The sequence below is a fragment of the Merops nubicus genome, unplaced genomic scaffold (genome assembly GCF_000691845.1).
Source record: "Merops nubicus isolate BGI_N331 unplaced genomic scaffold, ASM69184v1 scaffold15614, whole genome shotgun sequence".
NCBI lineage: Eukaryota > Metazoa > Chordata > Aves > Coraciiformes > Meropidae > Merops > Merops nubicus.
The window spans coordinates 1-25,625 of record NW_008603704.1 but is presented as its reverse complement, the minus strand read 5'-3'; the positions used below and the strand labels follow the sequence as shown (position 1 = coordinate 25,625).

Below are 25,625 nucleotides of genomic sequence, written 5' to 3'. Positions count from 1 at the left end.
AAAAAACTGGTAAAATAAATACATGTACACGTGCCCGTGCACATACATACACATACCCACATACATGTACAGATTTGCTCTGTCAGAGAATTTTTTTTCCTTCCATTTTTGCATACTAAAATGTCTCACACTGGGGTCACACAAGTTTTGAAAGTGGGAAGGGGGAAAGTGGTGACAAAATGAGTCTCTCGGGGTGAAGGGGGAGGATTGGCACGACCCCTTCTTATACTAGCTGGGTCAGTGTGTTGCTGACACAGGAGCAGCCTTGTCCTCCAGCCCCTGGCCACACGTTCCTGTCCTTTGGACCCAGAAAACTAATTTTATATTTGCAGAAGGAGAGCCATGATGTAGATTTTAGCCAGATCCCTGCTCCAGTCCTCTTTGTGAGCTCTTGTGCTGTCACTTCTGAGGCATCACGAGCATATTGTTGAGTGGAAGGCTAGGGAAAAGAAGCTAACCTCATTATGATTTAAAGCAAATGTGGAATTAAGAAAGATTAGGAAAATGTAAAGCTTTTCTCTATGAATTTGACCCAGTATCTATGTTACCATGGGGTTACACATTGATTTAGCTCAGCCAGGCTAATATCCACCTCTCTTGAAAGGAACAGTAATCTTCAGCCCACCATACACAGGTCTGTGCTTCTGTTTCTTTGTCAGAGTAAAAATGTGCTTAGCCTTATTGTGAGATAGCCTATAGAAGGTTCTTCTGGCTTTTTTTTTTTAAGCTTTATTTTGGGGGTGAGGGGTGGGTTTGCATGAGGAACATGGAGGGTTATGGGTAGGGTTAGATTCTGTTGGTTTCACTTTGGAAACTCTCAGCAGGGGTCATACACGTTTGGAGCACGTCCCGTAGGACGTGCTATTGTAGAAGCTGAGAAGATATGCTCAGTCAAAGAGAGTTTGTAAAAAAACAAATACTCATTTCATATTCTTAGCAAATTATTTTGCCTGTACAGAACAAGGTACCTACATTATGAAGTTCTTCTTCAACTTAAAGAAAGGAGAAAAAAAAAACCAACTCCATAGCTTAAAGATTGATCTAGTTGGATCAGGTTGGATCAGGATCATACTCCAAAAGCAGCTTGCAGCATCTCTGTAGGAAGGAAATAAGAAACTTAATATGTAAAGCCTCTGTGATTTAGACAGATTACTCTGGTGGTTGCATCTTATTTAATGCATATCTATTAATTTGTGTAAATCCCTCTTGAATACATTTATCTTTTCAATCTCTGTAGCATTGTGCAGTAATTGTTCCATAATTTAATTATACACAGGGTGAGAGCACACGTACTTGTTTTGTTTTAAACCTGCTGACTACTTACTCCTTTAAACTGCTCTTTTATGAAATAATGATTATTCACACTTTTTTTTCATAGTATCACTAATTTAGAGGTCTTTCTGATATTCCTTTTTCATTCATTTCTCTTCCATGCTGGATATCTCTGAGATATGTATCCTGTTTCCAAACAAAATACTTCCAATTTTGCCTGTGTTACTATTTTCTGGTTCTTCTATATACTTTTTTTTTTGTACATACTTGAAGTTGTAGGAAGCTTACAGAATTTAGATGGAGTTTAGTAGGAATGTGGTTGATGATTTTTCCTGTTTTATTAATAATTCCTTCCAGTGTGATTACCTTTTAGACTGTTGAAAAGTATTGACGAGCTTCCTAGTGAAGGGCAAGCTACTTTTCTAAGGGACAGACAGTAGGAGGTTAGAGAGCATTCACTGAGTTTGAGCCAGAGATAAGGCACTCTGGGTAATACTTATCTGTAGAAGTTGCTGTCAGAATGTCATGAGGAACTCAGATCTTGCTTCCCTTATAGCAGATTGACTTAAAACAGGCGATATTGACTGAAAAGAGGAAAGCAAAAGGCATAAATGAAGGCTAGTAAAAGTCCATTCTGCATTTAAAATAGAGATATCAAAGTGCTGGAGGAAGGATTTTTGTAAAAGAAATGTTCAGTGCATTTGACCTTTTCTTTTCCCCTGGTACTTGTATACTCTGCCTTCTTGAAATGGTTGTCCAGGGAAGCAGTTAGGAAAGGTTTTATCTTCTTTAATGGTGTAAGATGTTTTTAATGGAAAATGAGGCCTTGTATCTGTTTGCCTTGTTCTTACACTTTTCCCCTAGCCTGTGACTGCCTTTAAAGACACATTGAGGGCATTCTTCTGGGATGTGGAACATCTGGGTTCACTACCTGCTAGGTTGGATAGAGCCTAAATCCCAGGTTTCTCACTTTCTGGGCATATGCTTTAGTCATTAGTGTATGACACAGCAGTGATTGCTGTGGCTACTGGTCCATTAGCAGCCCGTGCTTAGGCAGCAGCCCATGTAGATGGAGGCATCTAATGTTTCTTAATGCCTCCCTGTGTCCTAAGGGTAGGAAGAAACTATGTAACCTGTGGGGATGTGGTTGCCTACTGTGAGTACTACTCTGCCAGTAAGCTTGAAGGATTGAATCTCCCTCTGTAGGTCTTTAGAGGTATTTGCCTCTCTGTGAACTGCACAGGGAATGTAGGCTGTAGTGCTAGGATCACCTCTGTCCACTCCAAGTATGGAAAATACTGATGAGTTAGTACTTACCTAGTCCACCTAATTTAGGTAATTAAAGTTTTACACTGATAACACAAAGATCTATTAAACAGTTCAGAAGTCTTTTTAGGAAATGCTTAAACATCCTGAAAGGGCACAGAGGAGGGTGAGTGCAGAGCATTTAATGACTGTCTTTGCCTCACGTTCAGGAAATGGGAGGCCTGAAGGAGGTAGCCATGCATGTAGAGCAGTTCAAGATCTATTCTCCTTTTACTGGGTCATTCTAAATAAAGGGGAACTTGCTTCCATTTTTTAAAATACTCAAATGTGGGAACACAGGTCTGGTGTCTAATGTCTGTTTTAGCATCTTTATACTGACCCCACTGGTTGAACCACATCTCCTGTACTGTAATGACATGATTCTGTTCCACTGGGCTGCTCTGGTGCAGTTTAGGGGATGCAGTCCTGCTGGACAACCTGGCATTTGTGGGAGGGGGAGTGACAAGAAGAATAAAAGTTAGGAAGTTCTTGCAACAGTTAGGTTGAAAACTTGGAAGATCAGTTCTGATCAACTGGCAGAATCTTTAGTACAGAACTGAAAGCATTATTTAAAAAAAAAAATAGTCAAAAAAGTGCTATTTTTAGATTTGTCCAGTTCAGTGAGCAGTAGTTATTGCAGTCTTTATTTACAGAGTTGGCTTGTACCCCATCTGATACAAAAAGCTTCAGTAGCCTTGTGTGTTTCCAAAAGGCCTCTTCTTAAAATATCTCTGTTTCTGACTTCAAATCACCCTAGAAGACCCACAGGATCTCTGTTTTTCTCCCTTCTCTCCAGCATTGCTTTCCTAGTGTAATTAATATTTATATGGATTTTCAATACCTCCAGTGCTAAGTAGGGATGTATAATGGGGTGCTATGGGTGCAGCTTTTATTGCCCCTGTTCAGAAAATAAAGAACACCCAGCTAAACGATGCCAACTCAATCACATGTCAAAATATGCTTAATTTTGCCTCAGCTAACTATAAAGGTCTGAGGGACAGAATTAGATGCTGTTGCATTTGGTTGAGCCCCTTTATTCCTGCTTCTAAAGGACTTAGAGAAGTGCACATGGAACGTATTACTTTATTCTGAGGGGGTGGCAGCATGCCCCAAAATAAAAGCAGTAAAAGATGTGTTTAAGGAAAAGATGTGCAGACTTTTAAGTATAGACTAAACAGGGAATTTTTCCCAGTCTTATTTGTGGAACTGATTAAACAGCTTGGCTGAAGCTTTCAAGGGATGTAGCATGAGAAGGAAACATAAAAATAAAAATTTAATTTTGAAGTTATAGTTTTTTTCAGGCTGAGGGTATTTGGCTGTAGGATCTCACACTCATATGTATCAAGCACCATGAAGAGCCCTCAGAACCAATAGTCCTGGTGTGGTTTTTAAGCAGATCTATGGTGTAAGTAGTGGTGTCTTCTGGAAGTGTATCCATCATTTTGTGCACATGAATTTAACAACAGAAACTAAAGTAGCTGAACTAATGATGACAGAGTGTAATGTTTTGTTTATGCTTGTATGTTATAGACAATGCATGCTTTAATATGACGTTTTGAATGAACATTTTTTGGTTTTGCTTTTAGGAGCCACAAAAATTGTTCCCGTTGAGGCTGCTCCCCAAGAAAGTGAACCCACTCCAGAGGCAACAGTTCAAGACCCATCACAACGAAGAGGGTATCAAGAATATGCCATTCAGCAAACCCCGTATGAACAGGCAATGAAATCAAGCAGGTAATTTTGAAGAACTTAAATTTGTATTCTTGCAGAATGTGAATAAAATCCTTCCCTATCAATTTCTGTGAAGCTGAAATATTTCCTGAGCCTTTTAAATAAAGAAAGAGCTTAAAATAATCTCCACATGAGTTGCAGAGTTCTAAACGCTTGTGGAGAATACCTTTTTAAAATAAATATTTCTGTCCATTATGAATATCTAGGGAAATTTTTACATATTACGTTCACCAAGTGTCAACATTGTAAACATAACTGGTTTGTCTTTTTTTTTAGGTTGGGTCCAACGCAGCTGAAGATTTTCACGTGTGAATACTGTAACAAGGTGTTCAAATTTAAACACTCCCTCCAAGCCCATTTGAGGATCCACACCAATGAAAAGCCTTACAAGTGTTCCCACTGCAGCTACGCCAGTGCCATCAAAGCCAACCTGAACGTTCACCTGAGGAAGCACACGGGGGAGAAGTTCAGCTGCGACTATTGCACCTTCACGTGCCTCAGCAAGGGCCACCTCAAAGTCCACGTCGAGAGAGTCCATAAGAAAATCAAGCAGCATTGTCGCTTCTGCAAAAAGAAATACTCAGATGTTAAAAATCTGATCAAGCACATCAAGGAGACGCATGACCTGCAGGACAAGAAGGTGAAGGATGTGTTTGACGAGCTTCGGCTGATGACCCGCGAGGGCAAACGGCAGCTGCTCTACGACTGCCAGATCTGCGAGCGCAAGTTCAAAAACGAGCTCGACCGGGACCGGCACATGCTCGTTCACGGCGACGAAAGGCCCTTTGCCTGTGAGCTCTGTGGTCACGGGGCCACCAAGTACCAAGCCCTTGAGCTTCACGTCCGAAAGCATCCGTTCGTGTACGTGTGTTCCGTGTGCCTGAGGAAGTTTGTCAGTTCTGTAAGGCTCCGTGCCCATATCAAAGACGCGCATGCGGATTTGCAGGAAGATTCTGTTTTTACCAGTTCTATCAACCAGAGTTTCTGCCTGCTTGAGCCAGGAGGGGATATCCAGCCAGAAGCCCTTGGTGAACAGCTGGCACAAAGCACAGATGACCTGACTGTCACGAGTGCTGATGCTGTTAACCTGCCACAGCCACCTCCTTGTAAAGCTGCGTCAGCAGCTGCAGAGCTAAACCAGAACGGTCAGCAGAACGGGGACTTGAAGATTGACATGGTTCCTTCCATGGAGTTTGAAAATCCTCTAGTGGAGAATGTAACAGAGACACTGTGTGAGACAACAGACATAGCAGTCCCAAACATTGAGTCCTGTGGAGCCTCAGATTGCTTTCTGCTGAAAAATGGTACTTCTGGTCCTGATGAATTAAAAGTTCCTCCTGCAAGTGAAGAGCGAGTTAATGACTGCAATTCTGTAAATGAGCAGGGTGAAGAAATTCAGCTTTTGCTCTCTGAAGACAAAAGTTTAAATCCAAGTGAGAACAATCCAATGACTGAGAACCTTTCAATCTCTGAAGAGAGGAATGAATCTGTTCCTTCTAGTGAATCAGAAACAAGCAATCTGCCAGTTCAAAATTCAGCAGAAACCACGAGCACTTCGCCAGCACCAGAAGCTAATGCAGCTACCAGTCCACAGGCAGCCTCTTCTAGTGGAGCTACCTCAGACAGTGGGAGTGGAGCTGTGGCCTTTATGCAGATCTTGGATAGCTTGCAGAAGAGACAAATGAACACAGAGTTGTGTGAGAGGATAAGGAAGGTTTATGGAGACTTAGAATGTGAATATTGTGGTAAGGAGCAGTAGAATTATGTTTGTTTGGATTTTTAAATGTTTTGTAGTGGGCCATCTCTGTCCTGCTCTGTTTTATAGTGCTTGATGTATTTATCTATCTTTGTAGCAGTATTAATTTTGTAGTTCAGTATGAATTCTGGGGTCTGGCAAAATTTACTTTTTGTTGTATGAACAGTGTGAAATGACTAAAATCTCCTCAGAAATCCACAAGCAGAATATAGCAACACGATGCTTTGCTAGGCTTAATTTTCTGTTGATGTGAAATTTGATAGAATTAGATTATTTCTGTTGATACACCTTTCCCCAACTCCTAAGTTTCAAGCCAAGCACAGCAGATTTAGACATGTGATCAGCATTAGTTAGTCCATGCTTTAATGCTTAACCTTCATTATCAGCTTAGTATAAAATTTGGATTCTTTTTCATCTGCTAGGAGAGGATGTATGATAGTATACATTCCATAGAACAGATACCTATATACTGGCATATTTTTGTGACTTGTTCTGAACCAGGTTTTTTTGAGATGAAAATTTTCACTGCACAGTATCAGATCAAGACTATTCTCATTGTAATTATTTTTTTTTAATTAATGAAAGTGGGAATAACATCCTATTCCCCTTTATTCCAACCGACCTTTTTTGTGTTTACATAACTGGAAAGGAAACAGTTTGGGATTTATCTTGTAGTCTTCATTCTCGAGAAGGGAAAGGAATCAAAGTTTGAAAAATAACACCATAACATTGTACATTACATAAATTGCTATGCACTTTTTGGTGCTATTATGTCAGAAAGACTTTTAAGAAGGAATAGCACAAAAGAAAGTAACACAAAAGACTTTGACAATCCCTTTTAGAATACAACTACATTCAGATTTTTTGTATAGGAGAGCTGTCTCATTAAGAAAAAAGATCATTGATATATATTAATGTTGCCCTTGTTAAGCTGTTTTGGAACACATGACACAATCTTTTTCAGACAAAAGTGGGTTTTGTAAACATATTTTCAGTAGCTGAAGGGCCTTTAGAACTATTTTGTCATTAAAGGCAGCAGGGACAGGATTCAAACAGTGTGTTTTGCCCTGAAAGAAAATTGGTGTGTATTGGAACTTGTGCTAATAATTGTTCAGAAATGTGTTTCTCCCTGTCTGTTTTTATTTTCAGGGAAGCTGTTTTGGTACCAGGTGCACTATGACATGCACGTTCGCACGCACACTCGGGAACATTTGTACTACTGCTCCCAGTGTAATTACTCCTCCATCACCAAGAACTGCCTCAAGCGTCACGTCGTTCAGAAACACAGCAACATTTTGCTGAAATGCCCCACGGAACATTGTGACTACTCCACCCCAGACAAATACAAGCTCCAGGCACATCTTAAAGTTCACACGGAACTGGTAAGTGACAAACCAGAATGTTATGTCTGTCTACATTCAGTGTCATCATCACAGTGATTTGGAATTTGTGGCAATATTTGAAGACTTAGTTCTTAACCCGCTCACTCTCTGCATACTTCTGTGCAGGGACCACATGTATGACAGCAACTAGATGTAGGGTCCCTCTTGTACTAGTTTTCAATATAGTATGTCTGTATCCATTTTTTCCCTTTGGTTTTCCCAGTATTCTCAGATTCTTTGGGGTTTGAGAGAGTAAAATGAAGTCTGGTGTTATTGTTACTTTACTTCAATCTGTGGATCTAAGTCCTTTCCTCCATGAACAGATGACTGTGGTAAAATGAGTATGTTCCTCTCTCAATCACTGGAGGCAGAAGCTTAAGCATATTGAAAATATAATATTTTTTTTTTGCCTAATTGCTCCAACTAGTTGCATCCACTCTCTTTGAACATCTTCTGTTGTGGTTACAAAGATGAAGAGATCATATTTTAAGGCTCCTATTTTATACAGTAAGAATCCAGCTCTGGTTGCTAAAAATAGGTCTGGTCTGCTTCTTCAGCGTGCCCTGGTACGTTGTTGTCTGTGAGACTCTGCAAGACACTGCTTCATGATCTTGCTCTGGCCCAGCATCATCACATGAATGATCTTTTGAGGACAGATGTTTTCTACATCAGTTTTGCTTGCATTTGTTTCAGAAGTGTGGTTTTAAAAATGTATTATGGTATTCAAAATAAGAAACAGTTTCAAACTAAGGAATGAGATTTTTATTCCTCATTGTTGATTAAAGTGCTTTTTTAGAATTGAAAGTATTTGCATGCTTTCTTGGAAGATTGAGAAAAGCCAATTTTTTTTTCTTTACATCAGTGTTGCTCAGCTTTTTCTTGTCGTTTTGTTGTTTTGCTTCAGTGGCCCCAATAGATGAAGGTATTGTCAGAAAAGGTGTGTGTACCGTGGACTTCTTTTCCTACCATGTGGCACAATCCTTTCTGCTTGCAAGGTGTAGTTGACCTGGAACATTCTAGACCTGTGTGTGCCCAGTGAAGTTATAATGTGTAAACACTCCTACAGTGTATAAACAGAAATAAGTTGCTTCCTATTCCAGATTGACCTCTGGAAAAGGGTGTTTGGCAAGTGCCCACTCTCACAGAATAATGAATTTAGTCCACTTTTGGCTTGAGTCTTTCTTGAAGGCCATGTGGAGTGCTTAGGTGGAATATATTGCCTCATATGATTTTGTATGAAAGTCTTAGTATTGAATAAAGTACAGTTTAGGGCTCCATAAAATGTTTGATATGCATGCAAATTACGTTTTTAATATTTATGTAGTGAAATACCTCCAAAAAGTGATTTACCCATCTCCTGAATTTATTTTTATTCTTATTCCAGCAGAGGAGAAAATACTAGTTGTTTAACTTCAACACTTAATTCTTCTGTCCTTTAAGAAAAAAGAAATATTCACACAGATGGGCCTTTCTTCATTCTTTTTGAAACATCATGGGTTTTGCTGGCATTGTCTCATAAATTAATCTTAAAAACCCTTGATAAAATGCACCATATATGATAAATTCCTCCTAGTCACATGAGTAAGCAACATCACAACTCACTTGAAGCACTGTGATAACCATTGTTGTTACACTTTCTTTTACTAGTGAAATGTGATTCTTGAATTAAGGATTCATGTTGATTTTTCCCCAGATGTGGACTATTTCTGTGTAGCTACTTAAAAAGCTGTTAACATGCAGTGCCTTGTGGCTGCAGGTCACCTTCTGCAGTCAGCAGGTAGGCTCTTGGCCACCATTTCCAACAGCTAAAGTTACTTTAAAGGTTTTTGTAACAGACCATAACACTTCATCTCCTACTCTTGTTAAGTTGTAGTCTTTTATATTATTTAAGAAATAAAACAAAACAGGTTGACACAAAAGGGAACACTTTTCCCCATTTTCTTCCTTGGTTCTATAGATAGTTTAAACAGAATCTGAAGTTGCTATCAGATACTCAGACAGCTCACATAATGGACATTCTTATAGGCTGCTTTTGAATTTCTAATGTTTATGATGTCTGTCTGATGGCAGAAATCTGTGTAAAGGATATCCAAGACTATTTAAGAAAAAAGACCCTAAAGTTAGATATCCTGTGTCCTTATGTAAGTATGTGGTTTTCAAGTGTGATGAGTGTCCAACAGCTCCCACCAGGAAAATAATTTTTATCATACTAAATAGAACTGAGAAAATGCATTTCATAATTAAAGCCAGTGTGACAGTGAGATATTTCAGAAGTGTGCTTACTGATGCTTGCTGTCAAGTATATTTAGGTAGTTAAATGGTTGAAAAATTCATGTATTAGAATTTACTTGGTAACTAAATTTGGCAGTTTTCGTGTTGTCCTTTGTTCCCAGTGGTCAGTATATTCCTTTAATGCATACCTTACTGAACAGGGCTCCTCATTTCAAAATATAGTACTTTAAACTATGCACTGTTAAATGTGGAAAGCTACTTCAATGTTAATTTTAGTTTGCAAAATCAATTCTTAATAAATACTAAAATGAAAGCTTCCCTGGAGATAGAGGATACCAAAACCTCAGTTCAGTTGCTTGTGTGAATGCATCTCTTTTGTTACATTGTTGCTGGCTGCTTTTCAACTGGATCCCACTAACATTTGGTGAGCAGGATAAAGGATGGTTATTAAGAAGCAGCTTACTGTTCATCCCTGTCACTCAGTGTATAGCCTCCTCTCTTATTCTCTGCGCACCATCCAGGTCTCACACTGAATTTGGGATTGCTTGTTTCCTGGGGATGATGATGGGGAATGTGTTTGTGCTGCCTCTTGCCTCTGTATTTGCTACACTTTGTTACAGGGAAGACTTTTAAGTCTGAGAAATGAGGCTCAGCTTGATTCAACCCCAAAATTGTACATATATTCTCTGATTTTCAGTACCCATCTTTTATCTCTAAGGCTTTCAGGTTTTTTTTCCACAATTCTTGGCATTTATGGGGCTCTTTAGGAGTTCAAATCCTGGCACATGTGAATGACTTCAGTGTCATAGCACCTCAGGAAGGGATGGGCAGGTCATAATGACTTTAGGATGATTTTCGTTGTGAGTGAGCTAGTGGTAACATTGGGGACCAGGTGTGGAACTAAGCAATGCTGACGTAGGTACCAGAGTTTGTTTGCAACCTCCTGTGGGTTTTACAGTGCTCAGTATGCTGAGTAGTTAAACATCACAGAGAGGTTTGTCTCTGGAATTATTTAAAATCTGTATTTGTAATGGATACTGCAAGATAAGCACCTCTACAAAACTGCAGTTCAGACCCAGAACCACCTCTTCCTCTTAGATGCCTGTATCTCCTTTCATGTACATTTTGGGATATAAATGATTCTTGTCTTTGGAAGGATGCTTAGAAGTTCCATTATGATGCTGAACTTCCTGCACTAGTGCTGGTGTGTCATAGTGCAGGTAGAGCTCTCAGTGGGAAGTGAGATACCTGAGCTCAGATTGCTCATTTCCCCTTCCTGAGGATTGTTCATTTTCAGACCATCACTGCCCTGACTGATACCTGTGCCCCTTGAGCAGTGCCTCTGTGTAGTCAAGAATGGAAGGTACATGGAAAAGGAAGGAATTAACCCAAAAAATCTGTGATGTAATGATCAGGCACTCAGTTGCAAAATGGGCTTTGTCCTTAGTCCTTACTCCCATAATGAATGTCAGCTAGCCATTCCTTGTTAGTAGTTATTTCACCCAAAAAATGCACAAGCAGTACTGTATGCCAGGTGCTTGTCTCCTGCTGCTTGCCAGACTTATAAAAGTCTGTCTAACCACTTGCAAATTTTTCTGCAGCCTCCTTCACACAGCTGCCTCCTGGGTACCTCAGATCCTTCCAGCTAAGTTGCATTTTAATAGGACATCAGCTTAATTTGGGAATCCTCCATGAAAATTTTGATTTGAACATCATCACAACTGTGATGAAGATCTCTGGACATCTTCACTCCTCAGAAATGTAACTCAGGGGCCTAATTCTGTTCCCATAGACATTAGAAATTAAATTTCTGTTGGTCTGAGTAGAGGCAGGAGCAGGCAGGCTTTGGCTTGCTATTCCTCTCCAAAATTATCCAATCAAATGTAGTGTTACTCGAGCTGTGGGAGCTTCTGCTGGCAGTGTTCTCAGACTACCAATATTTAGTAGAGATTTGTTTTATTTCTTGGTCATAAAATCATGCCACTGCTGCTAAAGGGAGGGGACTACATATACAGAGGCTTTTCATTTTTCCTTTCATGACTATGTATTACAACACCTCCCCCTTGGATTATCATGAAACACATGCCGTTGAGAAACAAAATTCCTTCAGAGAGCTCTAAATTGCTAATGCAGTATAGCTGATGCTTGCTCAGCACAATTTTAATTCATTTACATCAAGAGAAGGGCATTGTGATTTCCATGTAAATGGCCTTATTTTATAATGAAACATAGCATAAACAAGAAAGTTCTGTGTTTGTATTAGACTAATCTTTTCACTAGGTTTAAGAATATATATGGACCTAATTTGTTCCTGCTTTGTGGCATGTGAACAGTACTTTCAGTCAGAAAGCTTTAAAAAAAAAATAAATTTAAGTTTCTTGCGTTTTCTTAAATCGGTTAATAAGGTGATGTTAATCTCAGGAAGTGTGGAAGTGACTTTGAAATTTAAGTAGCTGATTGGACTGTGCAGCTGGTCTCTAATAAAAGTAGATTCAACTCTCCTGATACTTTGCTTCTGTTTGTGTCCTTCAAAAAAGAACCCTCAAAGGTATTTAGAAGGCAGTAGCTCTGATAAGGCACAGGATAAACAACTTTTGTTCTTACCAGAGGAAGCCTTGCATGCTGAGAATGTACTGAAGTTCTTACTGCAACCTATGACAAGGTGAAGACTTCACCTGTGACTCTGAAGAGCCAGAGCTGTGGTGGGGGAGACCTTCTGTGAGGCTCTGTGTTGTGACCCGAGTGCTCTGAAACACTTTGTTTGTGACAGGATTTCTTAAGGGCTGGTTCTGAGTGTGATGGGATTACACTGAAGGACAGGCACTGCCACAAGCTCTCAGTGCAGTGACAGAAGTACATTTAAACAGTCAAAACTAATAACATAAAGCTGCAAAATTCTGTGGCACTGACCTGGATGAACAACAGTGGAAGGTTTGGCTTTAGCTGGATGCTTTGTGCAAGGCACTGGAGCTTGACAGATACACATTGAAGGGACTCTCTGCTCAGAAGCACAGTATTTTTGCTACACAACAAAAGAGACCCTTTTGAAGATCATTTACTGCAGAACTTGGTATCGTTAACTTTGTAGCTGCATGAGGAAAGCTGTTTGGATTATTTTGTTATTGAAAAAAAAAAAATTATTACCGTTGTCCTGTGGAAAGTTATGTTCTTGGTGCCTGTACTTCCACACTGTTCTATAGCTCTGGGTGCATTTACTGATGCTGTTTTCCCCCTCAGGCTTAGGCTTATACCCTTGCCTTCCTGAAGAGTATTAGTGAATGTAAAGCTGAAAGCTGTCACAATTACAGCACTTTAAGTAAAGTAGTGTATGTGTGGAGTGTTGGGGTTTTTTTTTTTATTTCTTCTTGAACATTATGAAACCACAAGGTATATTTGCCTTAGTATTCCAAGCACAGTGAGAAATACTTAATACAATGAGTATTAAAGATCAGAAACACCCAACTGTACCTTCAAAGTATACTTTATTTTTCTTCATTTATTGTATATTTTGAAGCAGGTTCCATAGCAAGTTTGAGGAACAGACTGGGATCTGTCAACAAATTTCAGTTGACCCCTCATCAGTCCCTAAATGATACTGTCCTTATGTTTCTCTTGTATGTACCAAATTATGAATGTGATCCTGCAGTCCAGTCTGAAGAGATGCAAATATTACTATAGAGTTTTATTACAATTAATCTAGCAGTTTTCCTCTGAATAATGTGTTCAGTTAGAATTAAAAAATCAGCAGTAGCCAGTTTAGGGATAATAGATTCTATCATTTGAGAAACTGTAATTCCACAAATGACCAGCTTCTTCTCAAGAAGATTTTGTCAGCGTTGCAGGCTCCTTGAATCCCTTCTTCTGAAAACCAGCTAGTGTTCTCTGCTGTTGCTTCTTCACTGGGGATTCTCAGGGCTCAAGATGGTGAGTGCTTCAACTCCATCGTAGCAAGATACTGTCCTTGCTCTACTCAAGGTGATAACACTGTAGAAGCTGCTGTCCCAGGCCCTGCTGCAGATCTTCTCACAGGAACAAATCAGCTTCTCGCAGCACAGACAGAATTCTTCTTGTGCCATTGCCTTGTTAATAGCAATGAAAACTTCATATCCCATATCCTGCTGTCATGAAATTATTTACTGCTCTTTCAGCCCATGAGTTCTAGGGCTACTTCTGGTTTTAACTTGTAGGTACTTCAACATAGGAATTTCTTTCTCAGAGGCATGATACTGAATGCAAATATATTAATCATATTGCAGTTCATCCATTACCATGAAAACCCATCAATTTTTGCTTTTCCTTTAAGAGAGAAGTTCATGTAGAGATCTATAGCTGGGGCACATAGACAGTAATAACCTTCTTGTACATTCTTCCTTGCTAGTCAGAGATGCTCTTTGGTCTCAGGTCAGAAACTGCTATAGTCCAGGACCCTTATTCTCCTGGTACCTCCAAATTTGTCTTCCATAACACATGGGTCTCTCTTCTTGACACAGTAATCTTCCTTCCACAGTCTTCAGGAAGTTTTCTGTTGTTCAATAACTAGTGAAATGTCGGGTCCATAGCTTCAGGTCGTCTTTTACACTGGTCTCTTGGTAGTTTGATAGATACACATCTCCCGTGAGGGAATATGTTATCTGTGTGCTTGTCAAGACTAACTAGACTTCACTCCATCTGTTGTTTGGATAATCCACTCCTATGTTAGCCTGGTGAGTGCAGAGGTGAGTAGATGACCTCCTCATCTGATTGAGCGTCCGATCTGTGGTGTCAGCAGGTGCCCCTGGAAAGAACAACCTCTTCAATTTACTTAGTAAGGAGCAAAGATTATTTTAAATTGGGTAATTTACCAGTTAATGGAGAAAAATCATACATTTTCATGTGGAGTAAAACATCAAAATTACAGTCACACTAAAATTGTATATAGGAAGAAATTGCACCAAAACTGTCCAGTTCAACCTCTTTTGATGGTGATAAACCTTTTATAACATCAGTAACACTAAGCCAGAGTAGTCTTTAAGTTTTTCAATCAAAATAGTAAAATAATTGGATATTTATAAAGCAGTTAGAATTGCAGACTCTGGATAAGTGATGGCATCTATCATTGTTAACTCTTCTGCTCAATTTCAGGCTGCTAAGTAGTATTGCAAATACACACACTGGGGGAAGTCTTCAGAGTAATGAGATCTGATCCTTCTGTTTCAGAAGGGTGGACTTGTGAAAAGAATGGAAAAGCTTTGAATATTACTGCCCACATCAAATATGTTTTCTTCTGTTAGGTGGTATGATCTTTCAACTCTTGATTCTCTAAATAGAGTCGGAAGATAATGCTTACATTTATTGTGCATATTCTCATGTGCTGTAACATGGAGCCTCTCATTCATAAGAATTAATGATGTGCTTAGAATGCTTGTAATATTTCTCCTGCACTGATTTCACTAAAAATATCTTAATTTCTTCCTTAAGAACTGAACCTTCAATTATAACTTTATTGAGAACCATGTATTACGGGGTAATGACTACAGTGATTACACCAGTGGAGGGATAATGCATTCTCTTTCTTGCTTGCTTGTTTAAGGATAAAAAGAGTTACTCCTGTCCTGTGTGTAAGAAGTCATTTTCTGAAGATCGACTTATAAAATCTCACATCAAGACAAATCATCCTGGTAAGAAAAAATTAAGGAAGATTTCTCAGTATTTTGCAAATAATGGATAAAGGTTTAGAGTGAGCAGTGTAATGTGGTGATATTCCAAAGGAAGTGAAGAGTCTATGGCTAATTTAACTAGTTGAGAGTAAGAATTGTATTTGATTTGCAGACATTGTTCCAGCTTGTGTAGTGTGGAATGTTGGGTAATTGTGCTAAGAGTTCTCTCTTCATCTGGCAAAGAATTTACTTCTCAAAGAGGACCTAGTTGGATTCAAATTAAGCATGGGGAAGTTCGGCACTAGACATATAGAAACCCTGTACCATGAAACACAAAACTCAAATTGGCTGTGCATAAATTTATTTACTGCACGTTCCATTGTGTGCAGGTCATTGATGAGAATGCAGAGGCCCCTGAGCTGACCCTGCAGGTGCTGTCAGTGTGCTGCTGGGCTTTCCCTCCAGGGCCAGCTGAGACTGCAGCAGTGCTCTTAGTGGAACCAGCTGGCATGTAGTATGGCCAGTGCTAAGCTAGAGCTGAGGAGCCTGGCTGAATCTGAGCTAACCACTGCAGTCCATCCAAACTCTGTTTATACCTTGCACTCTAGTGCCCTGACTTAGCAGTGCAAGCACAATGTAAAATGAACGTGGTAAGTCAGCGTGCTGTGCTGTTCTCAAATCTGGGGAATTCAGTCCCAAAGTGCTCAAGTGACTGCTTCAGGGACTGAGTTAAATCTGACTGGTGGGAACTCGGCGTGTCCATCCCTTCCTTCTCAGTGTCACTGTTACGTTGGGTAGGAGGAGCAGCTGCTGCTGTGGATGAGGAAGAGTTAATTGCATTGGCCAGCAGACTTTAATTAATGTATCTACAGTGTTACTTATCACCTGACATTAGAAAGAAAATACTGGCCATGCTCAAACTGAGTGGGGGAAAAAAAGAAAATCCAGTTAAAATGATGTAACTTTTCTTGTCTTTGTCAGAAATGCAGAACAGGTAAAGCAGTAGTTTCCTACTGCCACTAGATAGTGCCAGACCCGTGTCTTAAACTATTTCATTCACTTTAATTTCAGACTAACTCCCACTTTAGCTCTTTAGTTACCAAACCTCTTTGTTTGCAGACCACTCTACAACAGTGTGGTTGGAGGGCTTGTCATACATCAGAGGACATGTCTGATGCAGCAAAGTGAGATGAGAAAAGGCTTCTGTGCCATACTGTAGTCAGGAGGTATGTCACCCAGTAAGCATAGACATTGAATCTCAAGAGCTGTGCCTGTGAAGCCTTTGTGCTGTCTCAGCCAGGCAGTACAGGAGGCCTCCCCAAATCTGTGAACCAGTACATTATGTGCTTGTAGTTTGCTCTTGGTCTCCACTGGTTCCTGTATTGGTCTACACTGGTAGTATCTACTGTGTCTGGGAGTCCAGAAACAGCAGCTAACAGTGGAGCTCTGACATGCTAAACTGCATTTAAATACTTTTAAACAATACACTTGGTATCTGTATTCTCTTAAATGTATAGTGTACTTTTTTTTATCTAGGAAAGTGTGTTCTTTTAACTCTGAGTTAGAATAGAGGTAAGTTTAAAAAATAAAATCAGCACAACCTATTATTTTGTGTATTCATTTTTAATTTGTGTATCACAGGTGAAGAGAACTGAGAAGCAAAATACCAGATTAATTAGCTATACCTCCCTGGTACTAAAGAAATAGTACATCTAAGATATGCCTTTGCAGTAGTTATGCAACAACACTGTTAATGTATGGAAGAGAATTAATGCACAAATCTTTCTCCTGTGCTTATTGTCCTTATAATTAGAAGGAAACCCTTTATTTGTACAACATACTTAATTACAAGCCAAATAAATGTAAGGAGTCTGGTGGTATAAGCTATCAAGTGCTGCAGTGGAATTGAGTGCAATTATTTTTAGAATGTAAATGGAAAAGAATAAAAATGAAAGGAAAAATGAGTGCTGTTAAAAGGAATTTAATTTTAAAATAACATATTAAAAATAAACTGAAACCCTTTCATATTTATCATGAAAATGCTATTTGTGGAGCTCTGCTCCCATTCCTTCTTAATGTCATGCAGCATGACCCCTCTTTTATCTCTTCTATTTTGTCAGGTAGAGAGTATGAAACAAAACAGTACTCCTTTTCTAGGATTGCAAACAGTAGGGCTTGAATTCTGGTCCCGTGAAGCAATGGGATGGAAATCTCTGTAGACTTTTCTACAGCAGTATTTCAAACCAAAGAGATAAGAGAGCTTGGCTTTATAGCCAAATGATTCAGGCACTTGACATGGAAGGAGTCTTGGATTCTCATCCCAGCTCTCAGAATTATCTACCTGTTCATCCACTGTCTGGTTTAATGTGGTATTTGTTAACAGTCCTGAGACACGAGGCATCATCTTTCATAGATCCCAACTGAGCAGACATACTAGGCTGCAGTCGTGAATGAAGGAGCTAAGCCATAGAAGGCAGGTGAGGGCTTAGACTTGTGTCTGTAGTTTTCTTTTTTGGGTCCTTTAGAACATAACTCTGCTCAGTTTATGGCTTTTCTATTATCTTTCTGCATATGAGTTCAGGCAGGATTTTTGAATCCACTCTGGGACCATTCCTTTGGAGACTAGGTTCATGACTAGTTCATATTTGATCAAAATCTGAGTTTAGACTGTACTTCCAAATTTTATAAGATTTTGGACATAATAAAAAAAATTGTGTGCATGTCTTATTGTTTAAATTGCATGAGTACTGTACTTTCACTGAGTTGTGGTATTTAACATCTTATACAACTGAAATATAGAGAGTAATTGAATTTATTTTTTAAAACCATTTGGCAATGTTTTTGTCATGTGTGCTTGGGACCTGTTCATTTAAACTTCATTATTTTGAGCTTTTCCTCTGTGACAACCAACACTTTAAATTGTGTGAAGGAAAAACTGAGAAGGTTGAATGTTTAGCCTGAGTAAGTGAAGGCGAGCAGGAGAAACTTAGTTGCTGTCTTCAGATGTCTATAACAGGAGATTAGAAAGAAAGCAGCCAGTATCTTCTTGGAGCAGTACAGTGAAGGGGCATGAGTTGAAGCAAAGAGCTTCTGATGAGAAATTAGGAAAAGAATTTTGCTTGTAAAGGTGGTCAAACACTCAAATGGATCAAGAGAGGCTGTAGAATCTCCATCCTTGGATATATTCAGAGCTGGATATGACCCCAAGCAATCTGATGTAACTTTGAAGGTGGAACTCCAGGTTAGCCCTTCTTGGAGTAGGGGACCTTAGAGGTCCCTTCCAAGTGTATTTATTCCATGAGTCTGGTTTTGCCTTTAAAGTTCCTGATTATCAGGCATTCTGACCATTATAGCTGTGACTGAAGGGAATTGTCTTCAGGTCCTTGATGTCTGGAAATCTAGGGTGAAATCTTCAAGTCTAGAAAATTTTGAAGAAAAAGTGCCAAAATAGCTTATTGGTAAAGTTGGTACTTGGAAAATGATTTCTAAGATAGTCATAAACCCAAGTTGTTGTTTTTTTTAAATTTTAAAATGCTTCTTTTTACCCAGGCAGTGGGGACATTGAGTACACAGATCAGGAGAGAAAGGACAGAACATCCTAGAAGCCCTGAAGGAAAAAAAGGTCTTTATGTTCTTTGCTCAGGTCTTTTCTGAGTGGCAGTAGGGAAGGTAGAGCTTTGAAAAAGTTGGAGCAGATCAGGATATAGCTCTTCAGTATCACTTAAAAACCAGATTCCCTTACGCCCTGGTTTTTACTACCTTTTACATTTCTCTCAGAGGTTTCAATGACTACTATTTCTGAGATTCTTGGCAGAAGAGTACAGCTGAAAGGACTTATTGGAAAACGAGCTGTGAAATGTCCCTACTGTGATTTTTATTTTATGAAGAATGGATCAGACCTTCAACGTCATATTTGGGCTCATGAAGGTAAAACTCTGCTTTTAAGCTCTTGGGCATATAATCAGTTTTATATTCCACAAAGCTTTACTGACATTAAAAAGAATTGAAATTTATTGCTATACCTGAATCAAAACCTTTAAGCTACAGTAAAGATTAAAAAATTAGTTTAATAGTTTCTATATCACATGTGGAACTGCACACTCATAACATGAAAAGACAGTTTAAATGTTTCATAAGATTAATACATTTCTGATTCATTTTTTAGTAAAGCCCCTTCATAAACAGTTATAAAGTATTGTATAATAGTTTGAAAGAGTGAATTAAAAACATAGTCTCTTAAAACAGGTAATTTTCTGTATCTTCTCATGGTCCTTTCATACTTATCTGAAAATACTTGGTATGGAAATCTTATTGCTAAAACAATTGAAATCCAGTTGCTTGGATGTATATATATAAATTCTGAGTGTATTTTAGTTAAATCATGCTGAGCATGGCAGCTAGCTGACATGGACATAAACTCCAGTGAAAAATCCATAAGATAAAGCTTATCTACGACTTTTTAGAGAGAAATTCCAGTAATGTGGCAACACACAGGTTAAAAACCCCTTGAACTTAAAATCTGTGCCCAGTAAAATCTCATGTCTACCAAGTGTGTCTATTTTTATAGCAGGGGGAAGACCACTCATATGCTTTTCAATCAGTAAATAATCTATGGAACAGATTGCCTGTGGTGTTTTGAGAATTGTTTTGGATTCTTTAGCCATTTCTCTGGCTAAATTATCCAATGGGATAATGGGATTTGTTACTTTCAAGCCAGTATTCTGGTTCCACAGAGTTTGTTCCCATGCAGATAGCTCAGACATTTATATACTAGTACTTCAGATTTGCTTGAATGCTTTAACTATGAGCTTTCCTACTCATGTCCTATAGTAGTGATCCTCTCTGGTAGCCTTCAGTCCAGTAAAGGAGCTGAAGTAATCCAAAGTTTCAGGTTTAGAGCAATTACTTGAGTATTCCATAGGTACATTTTATTTATTCTGCTAAGAAAGTTTGGAACTCATCTCACTAGCAGGAGAAGGAGGTGAATAGACATCTGTTCCCAAATCAAAGTGTGCAATCAAGTCTGCTTAAAATAGGCTATCATTCCTCAGGCTTGTAAATCTAGTTTTGAGGTCATGAAAATCATTCTAAAACTGCCAGAGCCTCATGAAACTGTTGAACTACTCTGCTAGTTCAGATTTCACAGAATTTTGTTCTACTTTTCTCTACTTTGCTCTTGTAGACCTTCTGCTAGATATCATACTGTGCATCTCGCTATTACATGCTTTGGACTCTTTGGGAGAAGTGAAATTTTACATGCTTGCATCTTACTGAAGAGGGAGAAAATAAACTGCTGTGTGAGCCATTAGCAAATATGACACCAATTAACAATAAAAGAGTTGCAGATTTAACTTCTGCTTACATATTAAGTACCTAATGAACCAGTCCTACTTAAACGTGGGTTCTTCATTCCTTATTGTAATAACTGGAGAATGATAATTATCTGAAGACTTTTGAGGAAGATTTGAGGATATGTGCACCAGATAGGCATCAATTTAGGCACTCTGAATTCTTCTTTTAAATGAAGGATGGACAGAAGGATCACAGAATGTCAGGGGTTGGAAGGGACCTCTGGCATTCAAGTCCAGCCCCCCTGCCAGAGCAGGACCATCTAGTCCAGGGCAGGTCACACAGGAACGCAGCCAGACAGGTCGTAAAAGTCTCCAAGGTAGGAGACTCCACAACCTCCCTGGGGAGCCTGTTCCAGTGCTCTGGAACCCTGACAGTAAAGAACTTCTTCCTCATATTGAGGTGGAACTTCCTGTGCTCCAGCTTGTGACCATTGCCCCGTGTCCTATTGCAGAGCATAAGTGAGAAGAGATTACCCCTTTCTTCTTGACACCCAGCCCTCATGTATTTATAGACATTAATTAGATTCCTCCCCAAATCTTCTCCTCTCCATACTAAAAAGCCCCAGGTCTCTCAGCCTCTCCTCATAAGGCCAGTGTTCCAGTCCCCCAGTCATACTCGTAGCCCTTCGCTGGACTCTCTCCAGTAGATCTCTGTCCCTCTTGAAACGGGGAGCCCAGAACTGGACACAATACTCCAGGTGAGGTCTCACCAGGGCAGAGTAGAGGGGGAGCAGGACCTCCTTTGTTCTTCTGCAGACACTTTTCTTCAAGCAGCCCAGGAGACCATTGGCCCTCCTGGCCACAAGGGCACACTGCTGTCCCATGGGCAACTTGTTGTCCACCAGAACTCCAAGGTCCCTCTCCACAGAGCTGCTCTCTAGCAGTAGAGGTTAGCTCTCCTAACCTGTACTGGTGCACTTTATTCTTCCAGCCCAGGTGCAGGACTCTGTACTTATTCTTGTTGAGAATAACTTGTTGAAGAACCTCTCCTTAGTAAGATAAATGATGCTGTCAAGAGCTCAGTATCATTCACACAGAAGCTCTAGATGAAATTTGAAAACAGATCCAAATTTTAAAATGATGACCTTATTGTCTATGTTGCTCACATGATCTGAAATTTCTTGCAAGCAAATGTCCACCCTCTCATCAAATGGTACAGCTTGTTTGTTTCATACTACATTTTTATATTTTTAGGTGTCAAACCCTTCAAATGTTCTCTCTGTGAGTATGCCACTCGCAGCAAGAGTAACTTGAAAGCCCATATGAATCGTCACAGCACTGAGAAAACACACCTTTGTGATATGTGTGGGAAAAAGTTTAAATCAAAAGGCACTTTGAAGAGCCACAAACTCCTTCATACTGCTGATGGTAAGTGCACGTTTATTCAATTCAAGTTTATTTTAGGGCAATAAATACTGGCTTTATATAGGACCTTATTAAGCATTTTTCAATTGAACACTAAGTGCTACTTAGAAATTTTGTTTACTCCCGGGAGACAACATTTGTGACATGACCCAAAACTTTGCAAAATTGATTTCTGTGAAAGGAGGACATTTCTGGAATACTTCATTTTTTTTCTGAAATTTTGTGTTGCTTTATATCCCTTTATTTTCTTACAGAGAATTGTTGATCTCAACAGAAATGTGAAAATACAGATAGTTCTGTGGTTAAGTCCCTTACTGGTTGCTTCTGTGAGAATATTGTTAGGAGCTGCTGAATCTCACAGCCCAGTGGAGGCCAGGCTGCTGCAGCCACGTGTCCCTAGGTGGGGTCAGCCAGTGGCAAGCCTGAGCCTGTATCCTCTGTAGCCACACACATGGCACATGCATGAGTGCCCTAATTTTAATATTTCTGTGATGATAACAGAAAAAGTGAGATACAAATCCAGGAAGTTGTACAGACCTTCATTATGAGTCAATGGCTTGATCTTTGTTCCTCACCCAACCTTCTGAAACTCCATTGCACTCTTTATTAGCCATTTAATTTAAATTCTTGTTAAAAATTGTGTATATTCGTTAGCATTATCCTTTCACAGAAAGTGCACAATGCTGTTGCATCTTCAGAATATATATGAAGTTTTTGTAGACTCCTATCTGTATGTATAAATGAGATGATCCCTTTTACATTGATACGATACCTATTATAGCAAGTATGTAGTTACTCCAATATTACCAAAGTTACTGTAGTACTGCCATGAGTTAGTAAATCACTTTTGTTATTACTTTCTAATATTTTCAAATAATTTGGTCAATAACAAGCAGGTGCTGCACATAAATCTAAATTTCATATGCAAGAATCAAGATTTTACTTACCGAGTGCAATTCGCAGCTGATTCCTGGCTGAGAGAAGGAGACAGGTTGTAAGTGATTTAGAAGTAAAAGGAAATTTGAAGCATGATCAGACTATAAAGAAAAAAATGGTCTTTTTCTGTAGTGCTGTAAAAAAGTACCTGCATGGGATTTCATTTCAAAACCTCTCTGTTTTGTTTTCACCATCTGGCATGTCCAAATAGTGAAATTCAGCAAAGTTGAATTTATTTTTACATGTGAGTTTGTTCTGTTTCTTGAACAAAATATGTATATGTGTGAGTAATTACTGCAATCAGATGAGGCTGCCTTGAAATTTGGCACTGTTAAGAATAGCACTGTAGCTGTTCAGGAGCTAGCCTTGGCTGGATTTGGGTTAAAAGTGTGAAATTGGTTTTAAGCATTTAATTGCATGCAAGGAACTATATGCTGTTATCATTTGCTGCTAGGTCAGGCTGAAACCTTGACTTTGGAGGCAATGTTATTACCAGGAGCCTTTTTTATCTGGTTTCAGACTATCATAATGTTCTGTAAAGGCTGAGGTGACTGCATGTTCCTTTTTAATGCACCTCCCTTTTTGACTGGTACAAATAAATCCAAGGCTTATGCTCTTTTGCCTTGCTTGTTACACTTCCAGAAGTGTTCCAGGAAATTCTCTTTACCTTTGGAAAACACGTTTTGCCATTGGCTCCAGTGGAAACTCTCTGCCTGTGAAGTCTTAAGCAGTTTTCCTTACTAAGTCCACCCCATTAAACTCTTCAGGCAGTTCGGACACTTGTGAAAAATAAGATAACATTTGCCACCAGGAATGTAGTGTCTGATTTCTCAGGGACTTTCAGCCTCTTCAATGCTGACAGTTTCTCTTTGCCCCATGTCCCTTTCTGTAGCACAGCACTGCAGAGGATCTTAATAGCACACCTCTAGTGTTCTTCAGTTGTTTCACAAATAAATGAATTTGAAAGATGTTTTGCTATTTATGAGTCTTGTCTTCCTGAATTAGGAAGCCAGGCAGTTTTTGTTCAAATATCAGCTCTGCCAGGTCAATTTAACCAGTGGAATATAAAGTAGTTTTCTGTCTGCTTTATTCTTCTCTAGAAGACAGGCTTCCCAGGAGTGGCATGATAGAAAACACCTCTGTAGTCTGGGGTTATTGCTGTTTGTGATTAGAAATAAACCAGAAAACATGACTTTTATTACTGTAGTAAGATATCAGAAATTGTCTTAAGGTTTTTATTAGCTGTGTTTTGTGGAAGCTTTCACATTCAGTATAAAATCTTATAACATTTTTTTTTCAGCAAGATCCAGAACTGAAAGAAGCCAAATGTCTTTGGGACAAAAGCAAAAGCTCAATGATCACAAAGTCTGATCTTTTGCAGAGTATGGGCCGTAACCTATTCTAGTAATTTTGCATCATATGTCCACTGGATTGTAGTGTATCTTTTTAGGAATGGCTAAGCAGACGTGATTTAAAGACTTCAGGTGACAGAGCATCCATCTGATTTCTAAATAAATTGTCATAGTCATTAATCATGCCCTCTGTTAAAAATAGTGACTTTGTTTTAGACTGAATGTTCTGAGTGTCAGTTTTCATTATGTGAAATTCCAGTTCTTGTTCTTCAGTTTTATGGTTGCTATTTCCTTCAGTATTGATGCCTGACTAGAAAGCTCACAGGTGTGTAAAGAAATTTCAAGTATAACTTCTTGTCTGTGAAACTTGAAGTGACACTTTTCTTTGGGCGATACCTATGAATTAAAGTAATATTTTTTCCACAAAGCAGTATATATGAATTGCATTGAGTCTATTTAATTGCATTATGTTGTTTAGAAGACCTGCTTGTAGCACAGACTTCCAGTCTGCCAAATACTTGAGAGACAGAGACTGTCTTAAATCTTTCAGTCATTTTTGGGTTGGTATCTGAAGGAGCAATGTCTATGCAAATGTGCACTCATTGTCTTTACCCCTCCACTGATCCACTTTATGAAACAACTTATGCAAGAGAGTAGAAGTCAAACAGAAGTCCACACATTTTGAGAAAATTTATGCCCAATTGAAATAAAGAAATATAACTCAGCAGATTTATAGAGCAGGTCAGAAAACCTACCCATTATCCCTAGTGTTTGGTAGCAGCACGTAAGCTACCACATAAAGTGTGAACTAGTCCCAGTATGTGCTTTCTCTTACCTTGAGTGACTGTATGTGACACTTGGGGCTCCTGCAGAGATTTAGATGAGAAAGGATGAAGTGTCACAATGAACAAGGCAAGGGCATCATTCAGCCTGGTGTTGATGGAGCAGCTTGAGCCCATTGTTTTAAAATTGTGTGAGCAGAATCGAAAGGCTGAAATACAAACCCTCTGTATTATTTGCCATTCTAATTTCATTTTTTCTATACCTTTTTTTTTTATTCTCCCTGTATTCAAGGCTAAGGTAGTACAGAAAACTCTTTTATGATAGTTTGAGTCATTATTGGAAAAATAGTGCTAAACACATAAACACAAATCTTGTGGCAAAAATAATAGGTCATGTCATACCCTATCAGAAATACATCAAAAAAACTTGCAGTGGAAAAAAAGCACCAAAGAAAACTTAAATATGTATTTGACTCCTAAGAATCGAGTCCTTGGGACAGGAGGGACACCTCCCACTAGATCAGG

General features: G+C 39.0%; 1 protein-coding gene across 1 annotated transcript in view; it reads left to right on the top strand.

The window, feature by feature from the left end:
* Positions 1-22,033, top strand: part of ZFAT (zinc finger and AT hook domain containing) — a gene marked incomplete at its 3' end in the record, with an annotated part of 37,863 nt that extends 15,830 nt beyond the window's left edge. Inside the window, exons 4-9 of the mRNA XM_008938770.1 lie at positions 4,164-4,311; positions 4,585-6,053; positions 7,214-7,446; positions 15,248-15,335; positions 19,092-19,241; positions 21,860-22,033. Of these exons, the coding sequence (XP_008937018.1) occupies positions 4,164-4,311; positions 4,585-6,053; positions 7,214-7,446; positions 15,248-15,335; positions 19,092-19,241; positions 21,860-22,033 (2,262 nt within the window). The remainder of the gene's footprint in view (positions 1-4,163; positions 4,312-4,584; positions 6,054-7,213; positions 7,447-15,247; positions 15,336-19,091; positions 19,242-21,859) is intronic.
* Between the last annotated feature and the right edge of the window lie 3,592 nt (positions 22,034-25,625).